Source organism: Peromyscus californicus, unplaced genomic scaffold, assembly GCF_007827085.1.
Source record: "Peromyscus californicus insignis strain IS unplaced genomic scaffold, ASM782708v3 Scaffold_1__1_contigs__length_55948999, whole genome shotgun sequence".
Taxonomy (NCBI): Eukaryota; Metazoa; Chordata; class Mammalia; order Rodentia; family Cricetidae; genus Peromyscus; species Peromyscus californicus.
The window spans coordinates 21,204,693-21,217,308 of NW_026294492.1; the positions used below are offsets into that span (position 1 = coordinate 21,204,693).

The following is a 12,616-nucleotide window of genomic DNA, read 5'->3' on the forward strand; positions in this document are numbered from 1 at the left end:
CTGGACTACCAAATAAGATCCTGTCACAATAAGCCAGAAAGCCAATAAATAAATAAATAGATTGGTAGATAGACAGATAGGTAGGTAGATAGATAGATGATCGGTAGATACAGATAGACAGATAGATGATGGGTAGTTACACAGATAGGTAGGTAGATGCTTGGTAGATAGATAGATGATAGGTAGGTCGATGATGGTAGACAGGCAGACAGACAGACAGATAGATGATAGGTAGATAGACAGATAGATAGATGATAGGCAGAAAGAAAGACAGATGGATAGATAGATAGCATATATTGAGTACCTGGTAAGTGTGAGGCACTGTGGAAATAATCAGCATAAATAAAGCATATGGGTTGAAAATTAATAAGGGAAGCAAATCAAAGCTTTGCTAGTTTAATTCCCACAAAAGTGAGCTCCCAGAGCATGCCAAGGTAAATATTCTCCATAGGTAAATACTTGCCCATAAAGACAGGAATTCAAAGAATGTGTATATGATAGAAAGAAAAAGCCCCAGAGTACAGAGTTAGGGTGGGCATCCACTTAGGACCTGTTTTGGGTAAAGGGATGAAAATGATCTAAAATGGCTATAAGAATATTTTTATTGAAAATGGCTTATTAAACAATTTTTACACCATTATATTGTATATTAGATGTAGACAAATTGCATGTAAGCTGACGTTGGCCTTTAACATTTATATGTGTGAGAGTTACCAGCAGTTGCTCTGTGACGTTCGGGTGGCTTGTTTCAGTGAGCACGTGCTGTCCACCTCCAGCCTGTTCCAGGAGAGGATCTCCACAGTCCTTGTCAACTGTGTGCCAGCATGGCTGCTGGACAGAACTCCAGCCATGCAGTGAACTCTGTCTCCTGTGCATTGTTCTGCTTCAGGACAGTCGCAGGGAGGTGGTCCACATTCCCTTCTTTCCAGATTCAACTCATTCTGATGGCCATTTTCTCAGAGAGCCTTCCTTGATTACTTGGCTGCAAACAGCATCTCTGCTCTCTGAAATCTAATTGTGCTTACATTCTTTAACCACTAATTTGGCAATTAATCATGTTAATTGCTTTGTGCCTTGCATCTATTGTTGTCTCGACTTGTTATTTAAGTTGTCTTGACTTTACCCGTGTGATGTTTGTCTTCTGATTCTAGCCCGATGCTTGAAAGGAGACGCCTTTCTATAACTCTCCCAACAGTGATCTCTGCACTTTGCTGATTACCCACCCTGCCTTTGTTAGTTTCAACGGCTATGGCACAGACTTTCCACGGGATAATTTATTAACAACACAAGTTTGTTTCTCAGAATTTGGGAGGCGGGGGAGTCCAAGGTCATAATGCCAGCAGATTTAGTAGCTCTTGAAGGCCCATTCTGCATAGATGCCCTCTGTGTATCCTCTCATGGTACAGGACAGAGGGACAAACAGGCTTCGTCAGGCCTCTTTCACAAAGGCCTGGCCCCATTCACAGTGACCTATTTAGCTTTTGTCTCTTAATGTCAATATGTTGGGATTAGATTTCATCATATGAATTTTGGAGGATATAGCATAATCTAAACAATTTGGTTAGGAATCTCAATACATGCATTTTATTTAATTATAATATATATGTATTATAAATAACATGAGATCTGAATTAAAATGGTATAAAGTGAAATAAGCAATACTTATAATTTATATTATTTATACTAATGGTGTTTTTACCAGTCATATTTGGAAAAGACATCTAAAAAATTATGGGGATGCTAATGGAAGATATGCCAAATTGGCAACGTGTTGTACCCTAGGACTAGTTTCCAGTCTATTCAGTAGTTATGTGAATGGTTTTGTTGAAAGTTGTCTGTGCTTATGTTATTAGCATTGTGTCCATTATCATGGGAAACACCAGCATAAGGCATTCGGCATTGTGAGATGCTCATCCTTCTCCTAGGACTCTTGAAGAACTGAGTGGGAACCAGCTGTGAGCATCAGTGTCAACCTGTGTTTCATGTAGAAAGGATGAATTTATTCCACATACGTATTGAACCCTTTTCTCCCCGCCAAGATTTTCTTTCTGTGGGTTTTCTGACACGTTCACTTGAGCACAGACTGCTTATTTCTAGCATTTTCTGTACCTGTCACAGAATGCTCAACAAATAGTTGTGAATTTTATTTGGAAAAAAATAAATGTGTGTCTCTGATCTCAAATTTTGTGAAAACTTTCTAGTTCCATAAGTTAAGAAGAATTCTAGTGCAGAAGAAGGGACCACACAAGAGTAGGCTGTTTGAAAACTGATGCACTATCATCGAAGAAGACAGTGTGAACTTGTGTGCGTGAGGTTGCTGTGCTAATCTAATGACCAAAGAAAGTCCAGCTCACGGGGTGGATGATGTGTGGAGTGTGTCTACATTCAGTAGATACTGAACCATGACCGTCTTGACCCCCTAGGTCAAGAAATAAATCAAGTGTTGGGGGATGGGAGATGGCTCAGTGGGTAAGAGCTTGCTTGGAAACATGAGGACCTGAGTTGGGATCCGTGTGGAGTGTGTCTACATTCAGTAGATACTGAACCATGACCATCTTGACCCCCTAGGTCAAGAAATAAATCAAGTGTTGGGGGATGGGAGATGGCTCAGTGGGTAAGAGCTTGCTTGGAAACATGAGGACCTGAGTTGGGATCCCAGCATACATACACATCACATGCCTGTGCATGTGCACACACACATACACACACACACACACACACACACACACACACACACACACACACACACACACACACGTTGACCTGGAACTTGATGGGTAGATCAGGCTGGCCTTGAACTACCTGAGACAGAGATCCACTTGCCTCTGCCTCCGAGTGCTGGGATTAAAGACATATGTCACCATGCACTTCCTTGTTAAAGATTAAAAGTAGTATCTGAGCCCATCATTCCGACTAGAATCACATTGCAATTTAAATCTGACTTTTGTCCGAGGAATACCAACCAACATTTTATACTCCATATTCTAAGGTCGAGTTGAGATTTATCATTTATAAATGGAGATATTACATAGAAGCTGGGAATAACAGTCGATGCCACACAAATTGGCAAACATGTTTTCTTGAATATTTTAATTTTGTGATGCTTATAAAAACCTTCTGGAATGAGTCACTTATTTTGGTAATGGTTATTTGGAATTCTGTTCTAGGAATTAAACGCATAATTTTCTAGTAGGTTCTCAAACTACCTTTTAGATTTTAGTGATACAGAGATATTCATGTGGCGTGTCAAGAAAATCATGTTACTTAGTGGATAGTCCCATTTCCCTGGAGAACAGTGTAGGAGATTTACTATAGTATATTGTTGATACTTTCTTCTTACCAGTTTTAATTCATGTGTTTCCTTTGAGGGGGGTGTAAGACCTCACCTTGTGTGGTGTGATTTAGTTGGCTCTATGTACAATAATTGCATTAAAGAGCTACATCCTAGAGTTGGTTTGAATGCCTTTGCATTTTGTAGATTATTTAGGTAGATGTTAAGATGTCAGCCAGTCTGGAGGCCATGATCATTTTGAAACTGATTTAGTCTGAGTAAAGTTATTGATGTTCGATTTAATCCTGAAAAAAAACCAAAAACACTTCATTGCTGTGGGATGTTCTGTATGGCAAATGTGTTGCTGATTAGTCATTAAATAAAACACTGATTGGCCATTGGCTAGTCAGGAAGTGTAGGCGGGACAAGGAGGAGAATAAAGCTGGGAAGTGGAAGGCTGAGTCAGAGAGACACTGCCAGCCGCCACGATGAGAAACAGCATGTGAAGATGCCGGTAAGCCACGAACCATGTGGCAAGGTATAGATTTATAAAAATGGATTAATTTAAGCTGAAAGAACAGTTAGCAAGAAGCCTGCCATGGCCACACAGTTTGAAACCAATACAAGTCTCTGTGTTTACTTGGTCGGGTTTGAGAGGCTGTGGGACTGGCGGGTGAGAGAGATTTGTCCTGACTGTGGGCCAGGCAGGAAAACTCTACCTACACTTCATTCTATAAAATGAAAAATGTGGTGAATATCAGCTAACAGTTACTCACTGCAGCGTGTGACTAGAGTTATTTACAAGGCAATTACTGGTCTTGGAGCCTATTTTATTTCACTGTCACCTGTTACTTAAGGTTGCCAAAGCTGAAGGCTTCCGTCTTAGCGGATGCTAAGTGTTGTTGGTGGAGCACAAACGTCATTATCACGAAAACAGGAAGCTATGTAGGAGAACATCCAAGTGGTGAATTAATAGTCAGGGTGAAGGAAACTGACACACTCCCAGGGAAGGAACCTGAAATCATCTGCTTCTGAGACGGCTTAAAGAACAGAAGTGGCCAAACTCACGACTTTTTTGAATTAAGTAGGTTTAGCTATAAGCCAGGAAGCATGTTTTCTTGTATTTTACATTGTCTTAAAGTGTGGATGTTCTAAAGGTTGTGAGATGCCTGCATGGAACTTGATTAATCTCCATTAGTGTTTGGCCAACTAAAATCCTGTGAAGTACCGTGAAATCAATCATTTTCTCCGTTTGTACAGAAAACTTAATAATTTGAATCATCTCAATAACTAGGAATAGATGTTTTATTTTTTTATTTTTATTTTTTATTTTTGGTTTTTCGAGACAGGGTTTCTCTGAGTAGCTTTGCGCCTTTCCTGGAACTCACTTGGTAGCCCAGGCTGGCCTCGAACTCACAGAGATCCGCCTGGCTCTGCCTCCCGAGTGCTGGGATTAAAGGCGTGCGCCACCACCGCCTGGCGGAATAGATGTTTTAAAGAGGAATCAAATAAACATTACTTTCCACCACTTTTTGTTTTTTCATGAATAATCTGCTAAATGAATCAAGAGTATCATCTTTGTAGATCTCAAGAATCCAGTGTCACGGACTTGATTCTTCTTTGTCATTACTTGATGTGTGCACAGACAGTTCTTCTACATATGTATAAGTGATTTTCACTGATGCCCATTGCAGAGCTTTCATTATTAATTCTTTAGTTAGCATACAAAGTAATGGGTTTTTTGTACTATTGTCATACATATGTATTTTTTAACTGAAAAATTACGTGTGTGTGTGTGTGTGTGTGTGTGTGTGTGTGTGTGTGTGCATGCCGCAGTGCATGTGGAAGTCACAGGATGACTTTTGAGAGATAGCTATCTACTATGATCAGTCAGGCCAGCAGGCTTTGCGTAAAGGCCTTTACCTCCTGAGCTATCTTGCCAGCCCTTATACATATATACTATTATGCTTGGTTCTCATCTCCTTTGTCCCTTCCTCTGCTTGCTGGTCAAAGCCTCTTTTTGGTAATCAAGGTTTGCTTTGCATTACTGGTACTTTGTTAATCAAATATCACTTGTTAAAAATGTCCACTTTATAGTTTTTCATTAATTCTAGTGGTCATCACTTTAATCAATTGAGAGATGGTTTAGTGTTGTGATTTATAAAGAGGGCTCCATAGTCAGACATCTTGGGTCTGGATTGTAGCTCTCTCATTTCCTAGCAAGTTATTTACATATCATCCAGGGAGTTCACTCACTTCTTCTGCAAATGGAAATGATAATTGTGTCCAAATTAGAAGGTTGCTGTGATGGAACTAGTTCAATTTCAGAACTTAGAATAATGGTTGCCACTTATGAATGCCCAGTGAATGCTAGAAAAATATTAAGCAGTGATTTAAAGTTTAAATTCTGAGCTCAGTGTTTGACTCTTCTAAGGGAGGGTCTTCCACAGTAATCACACATTTCTCTCCTCAAGATGGGATGAGAGCATTTCCCAGTGCCAGCCAGTCAGCAGTTTTTATCATGACAGACTGGTACATCCATTCAGCAAAGCTTGCCTGCCTGCTCTCCCCCTCCCTTCTCCCTCCCTCCCTCCCTTCCTTCCTTCCTTCCTTTTTAAAGACAGGCTACATAAGTCTCTCTGTGTAGCTCTGGCCATCCTGTCCATGTTGATCACTCTGTCTTCAAACTCACAGAAGTCTGCCTGTCTCTGCCTCCCAAATACTCAGGTCAAAGGCATGCGCCACCATGCATTCAGCAAATCCTTATCTGCATACATGCTGGTTGAAATGCCAGCCTATTGCACACAGTGCTCTTCCTGGACAATTTCTAACCCCATTGCACTCTCTGAGTATCCGTGAGACCTATATATGTCAAAAACAATTTTTGAATTGTTTTTATTAGTATACATGAAGATTTCATCTGTGTTGGGTACCTAGCACTGTGTTTGGTATTTTTTTTTTAATGTGTGTAACAATTACCAGCACCAAAGTCCTCCAGTTGGATTGAGAAAACAAGCCACAGTTAGAAAACAGATACCGAGCCATTCTAGGAGTCCTGTGATTAATGAGCCTGTAAGGGTGAGGGTGCATGAAGCTCATGCTGAACATTTCTTGTGTAAATTGTTAACTGCGAAAGTTTCCAAAATAAAGCAATAGAAAAGTAGTAGAAACGGTGGTAGACAAAAACTACCTCTTTGATGTTATCAAGAATTCCCACTTGAGGGCTGGCGGGGTGGCAGGGTGGGTAAAGGTGCTTGCTGCTAAACTCCACGGAGTTCAATCCCTGGGCCTCACACGGTCGAAGGAGAGAATCAACTCCACAAGTTGTTCTCTGACCTCTACATGTGTGCCACGGATACCTGAGTGCATGTGTATGACTGCGTGTGTGTACACACACACACACACACACACACACACACACACACACACACACATACACACACACACACACACAATGTAATTTTAGGTGGAAAAAAATGGATTCCCGGTTGTAATTCCTGTTTTCAGATTTGTAGACTCGATCTCTCTTTCTTGGTTTTCCCATATTAAAGTTTAAAACAGCTCATTTCCAGTTTTTGGAGATGAGGTGAAATGTGTAAAAGATACTTTTTTACAGCACAGGTCTTCATCCAAAAGTTCTTTTTCTTTTGCCATAGCTATATTTAGTCCAGGACCCCATTCAGTTCATCCGTTTTCATCTAGAGGAGGGTTACTGAGCAGTGCTCTGCGCATTAGGAACACTAGGCAAATGGACAGCCAAAGTCTACAGTCTGTTGGTATTTCAGTTCCAGTGAGGATGAAACGGTAATCAATAAGCCAGAGACAAGTACAGGAAGACAGAGCATCCTTAGTGATATGAAGGAAAAAAAGCCAGGGTATTGTGATAAAGCAGGTGCTGCTCCACACTAGAAAATCAGGGGAGACCTCTGGAGGAGATGAAACCAAAGCCTGAGTAGCATGGAGGGCCAATCGAAGTCCTGGGATACAAAGTCCTGGGATACGCAGTTCAGGCAGGGAACAGCCCATGCAAAGACACACAAGCAAGAATAGGCAGGTACACCTAAGGAGGATGCCTGGGCCATGCAGATGGCCACAGCAAAGAGGACAAGAACAGCAAAAGATGATGATAATCAGTAAGCAAGAGACGGATAGTTCAGGGGCCTGCGAGTTGAGTTGGTTTTTCCACCAGGCACAAAGGAGGATTTTAGTCACAAGAGTCCTGGTATTGAACCAACTCCATGGTTTTCAAAGATTGCTGCCTCTACAGTATAGAACAAATAATGTGGGAAATAAAATGAGAAAGTTGGGCATGGCTGCACCGACCTGGAATCCACTTGGAGTTCCTCCATTGACCTCCTGTGAGTATTTTATTCAGTTAAGAGATCAGGGCTGTGTTAATGCAGTTGAAGCTCTGACTTGTAAGGTCCTAAGACACCTTACAAAACTAATACGTATGAAAAGCAGAGGCCATTGTCAAACCTTGTAAAGTCATAGATTTCTAAACTCCCCAGTGTGGAGACCTGGCTGACTGGCTCCTTCCCATCTTTTGCATTTGCATTTTATCTGAAATCAAGTACCACGCTCTGTGCTTTTCTACAGATGAATGGTACGGTGTGCCAGCTCGAGAGAAAGCATCGTACCTTTGAAGAAAGAAAGAAAACCATCTGCCACTAGAGAAAGGCCAAAAGTGGGCTCTCTTTTGTATGAACAGAGTGAAAGCTAAGAATCTATGTTTAAAATATGACCATAAAATGTCTCTGCGTTTACAGTTCTTGGCACCAAGGACTGGAGACCTGTTTTGGATGATATACATGATTTTAAAAGTCAAGATAGACTTCTTTTCGAGAGGTACTTGAAGTACTTGGTGTTTGTTGTTAGAAAGCATAAAAGTTTTATTGTGAGATCCATAATTTGTCTCAGAGTAAGGCACATTTATTGTCTTAGACTTCATGACCAGTAAAGGCTTTCATTTTCTTCCTTAAGCCTTTTATGTATTAAAAATTACTTTTTATTTACTTTATTAAGTGTCATAAATATGTGGGCTTTTCAATTTTGTTCTTAAAAATCTTCTTTCCCCTCTCTGGATTTCTTAAGCTGTACATCATTGACTCCTGGACCCAACTGTGACCGCTTCAAACTGCACATACCGTATGCTGGAGAGACATTAAAATGTGAGTAAACGATGATTATTTTAATGAAAATATAGATCCAGAGTTAATTATTGGAGGTTGTGGTTTAGTTTTTATTTCCAGCTGTTGAGAGCGATTTCTGATACTGCCCACCAGTGAGGCAGCCAGCCGGGATTACGACGCAGTGGAATAGGCCCGCGTAGAAACTCTTCGTTTTGAGGCTAGCACAACAGTGCTTATGTATTTTTTTCTTCTTGGAGGGAGCTCTAAGATAATACCTCAATAAAGAGGCTCATTGCTTTGTGCCTGCAAGATGGTTCCATGGGTAAAGACGCCTCCCATCAATCCTGACCACCTGAGTTCGATTCCTGGCTCCACATGGCAGAGAGAACTGAGTCCTGCAGGTTGTCTTCTGATTTACACGTGTGCTGTGCACACCGCCCCCCCACCCCCACTACCCCCATCGAAACCCCTTTGTCGTAATTCTTTCTCTAAGGCTCTGGGCACAGACTCTGTGTGTCAACATGCTACGGCCTTTACAGCAAGGGTTAGAAATGCAAATGGCCTTCAAGAGTCAGACTGATAGTATAAACCAGGAAAGCAGACTAAGTGTGGCAGCTTGGGATGCCCTGTCTCTTGAGGAAACTGCTTCTTTTGACTCAGAAGGTAGACGTCAGAAATTTTACATGATTTTTCTCTGAAAATCAGTTTTAGATGTTGGCTGTTTTTCCAAAATTAAGGACATAATGTTGTTCTTCAGGTTAACCTGAATACGTGGGAAGAGTGGCCTGAGTTTCTGTACTGTGTGCTTCCAGCGCTGCCTGGGTGGTGCACGAGGTGCATCCCTGGGATTCAGGGCCGCATCTGCAGCATCTGTCTATGCTGCGGTAGCCCCTCTCTGTCACCGGCACAGCGCTGAAGCTCTCGCCTACTGTGAAGGTGATAATAGCTCTGCTTTGTCCCTGTCAGTAATTGCACCCGGCATTTTCTCTCTGAAACCTATTCTTGTGAACAGGGTATTCAGATCTATCTGTTCTTAACAGAAGAGGAATAAAAAATGTGGGTATTAGCGATCAGACGGATGGGTGAGGGAGATAGCACAGGCCGTCAAGTGCTTTCAAGGTAAAGGGACCGGACCACACTGAAAAAGCTGGGCAGGGACACGTTTATAATCCCAGGGTTGGAGACAGAGACGAGAAGATCCCGGGGGCTTCTGGTCAGTCAGGTTAGCTTACTTGGCAAGTGCCAGGCCAGTGAGGGACCTAGTCTCGGGAAACAAAGTGGATGGCGCCTGAGGAGTGATACCTAAAGTCGTCCTCTGGCCCCCACGTGCACTTGTGTGTTTGCACTTGCACACACACACACACACACACACACACACACACACACACACACGGGATGGGATGGGTGGGTAAACTGTGTTTTTTGGACTATTGACTGTGTGTTCTAGCCTCATTATCCAGGAGGTACCACATCTCAGTTTTCTCTAGAATTGCTTTGTATTAATTTACCGAAAGCAACATTAAATGAGAAACTTAGGACAAGGTGACAATTTTTTTTTTTCCCAAGACAGGGGTTCTCTGTGTAGCCCTGGCTGTCCTGGAACTAGCTCTGTAGACCAGGCTGGCCTCAAACTCACAGAGATCCGCCTGCCTCTGCTTCCCAGTGCTGGATTAAAGGTGTGTGCTCTGCTACAAGGTGACCTGTTAACCTTGCGTTGTTAGATTATTCTCAGGAAACCACAAAAGCACACGAAAATTTTGCCTGTGTGAAGTAGGGACAGGGCTAGATTGCTACTGTTTTTTCAGAAGGAACTTATTAACTAAATTGGAAAGCAATGATCCAGTAAGTCGCTCATGTGAGTGAAATGGAGATGGTGCCGAGCAGTAAGGAGGCATCGGTCTTCTGCCCCACATTTCCCTCCCACTCCTGTTTTCTGAGGAAACCATCAGAATGTTAAGAAACGGTTTCAGTTTAGTTCTTCTGAGGATTCCCATCTCTCTCAGTAATAGGCCTTTGCCTGTTTCCTGACTGGCCAGCTTTCGACGTTACCTTTTGACTTCCTGCCCTGATAGAGAGGCATTAGCCTATTTTCACAGTCCCCTTATCTCTCTCTTCCTCTTTAATGTAAGTACATCACCATTGTCGGTTCCTGTGTCCTTACCTTGTAGCTTAAAACTTTGAAACTTGGTGCTTTTTTCTCATTCTAGGGATCAAACTCAGGGCCTTACAAAGGCTAGAGAAAAGCTTTTCCATGCCCCCTCCCCATTTTCTTCACCCCCTCAGGGTCACTTTAAACACTGCATCATACAATTAAATGAACAGTCCCAAAAATTCTTGGTAAGTGCGTGACTCAGCCTTGCTATCAGCTAGGATGATCTCTGTGCAGTAGTGATGAATGCTTCGTTTATCTGGATTCCCATGAACCGCAGATAACGTCTTTTGGCCTCACACTTCACAGGATAAGAATATTAGTCTCTGCTTCTTTCTTTTTTCCTGCACTGCTTTCTCTTATTTTCTGTTTTTTTTCTTTGCATTTTCAAGATTAATTTGTTGTCTATAATTGTCTCCAGGGCATTATTCACAAATCGCACACTGGCTCTGTGGGCCTGCTCCTGCATTTGTTATCCTTAGATTTTACCTTGTTTTGTAGGCCTGTATATTAAAGGTTCTATATACGACTGGATGATTTCTTAGGAAACAGGTCACTTGCTTAGGTTCCTGGAACCCAGGCTCAAATAACCTCAAATAGCCCAGGCCGGCCTTGTTCCTCCCTTGTCTGCTTCTGCCTTTCCTACATCTCTGGCCAATATTTTTATTACCTGCATTTCAGTTAGGTGTCTTACTTAAGAGCTCTTTCTTCCTCTGTTCCTCTTTCAGATGTCTTCTTACGTTATGAGTGCAGTATCTGTTACAGTCTTTCAAAGAACAAAAATTAGAGATTAAAAAAAAAATGCTTTTGGACCAGTGAGATGATTCAGCAGGTAAAGATGCTTGCTGACAATCCCTGGGACCTACCTGGTGGAAGCTGAGAGCTCTTCCGGTTTCCTTTCTGTTGCTGTGATAAAACACTCTGACCAAAAGCCCTCCTGGATCAGTTAATAATCAAGACTGCCTGTCGGGCAGTCTGTTCTAGGCAATTCCTCCATCAAGGCTTTCCTCTCCAATGACGCGAGGCTGCAATTCACACTAAGCAGGGGGTTGGAGAGATGGCTCAGCAGTTAAGAACACAAATGTTCTTGTAGAGGACGCGAGTTCAGTCCCTAGAACCAGTGTCAGGCAGGTCACAACTGCCCGTCCAGCTCCGTGAGATCTGGTTCTTTCTTTTGGACTGTGAAGGCACCTGCACACATGTCCATATACCTACACATATGTATAGTTGCAATTGAAAATAAGATAAATCTTTAGAACAAGATGAAACAAAAAAAACCAGCTACTCACTTCAAGAACTGACTCCCACAAGTTGTCTTCAGACCTCCAAATGCATGCCACACGCACACACAATCACACACACACAGAGAAAAATAAATGTAACAAAAGTTAAAAATATTTTTTTTCTTGCTTTTTGCTTTTTGAGACAGGATTTCTCTGTGCTGTAGTTCTGGCTGTCCTGGAACTTGATTTGTAGACCAGGCTGGCATTGAGCTCACAGAGATCTACTTGCCTCTGCCTCCTGAGTGCTGGGATTAAAGGCATGTGCCACCACCTCCCAGCAAGTGAAAAAAATATTTTTGAAATATTTTCTTTTTATCACCATTATTTTGGTATCTGCAGGGAGCATATTTTATATCATCATTTCTTTTCCTGTTATTCTAGAGCAGTGGTTCTCAACCTTCCTAAAGCTGTGACCCTTTAATACAGTTCCTCATGTTGTGGTGATCCCCAACCATAGATTATTTTGTTGGTACTTCATAACTGTAATTTTGCTACTGTTATCATAACTGTCATTTTGCTACTGTTATGAGTTGTGATGTAAATATCTGTGTTTTTCAATGGTCTTAGGCAACCCCTGTGAAAGGGTCATTCGACCCCCACAGGGATCATGACCCACACATTGAGAATCACTGTTCTATAGACTTTCCTCAAATAAAAACTGTCATGTATATTTAAGGTAGTAGAAAAAAATACTGTGTAGAGCTTCTGGATAGTTGAGCAGGACTCATGAAGTATGCAAGTGCACGGTGGGCCATCTCTTAGTGTGGGGGACCCCTGAGTG

At 41.9% G+C, this 12,616-nt stretch overlaps 1 protein-coding gene across 2 annotated transcripts in view; it reads left to right on the plus strand.

The window, feature by feature from the left end:
* Nucleotides 1-12,616, plus strand: part of Babam2 (BRISC and BRCA1 A complex member 2) — a 376,695-nt gene that overhangs the window by 23,263 nt on the left and 340,816 nt on the right. For both annotated transcript variants that reach the window (XM_052746193.1, XM_052746194.1), the window contains one exon: nucleotides 8,366-8,442. In XM_052746193.1, the coding sequence (XP_052602153.1) occupies nucleotides 8,366-8,442 (77 nt within the window). The remainder of the gene's footprint in view (nucleotides 1-8,365; nucleotides 8,443-12,616) is intronic.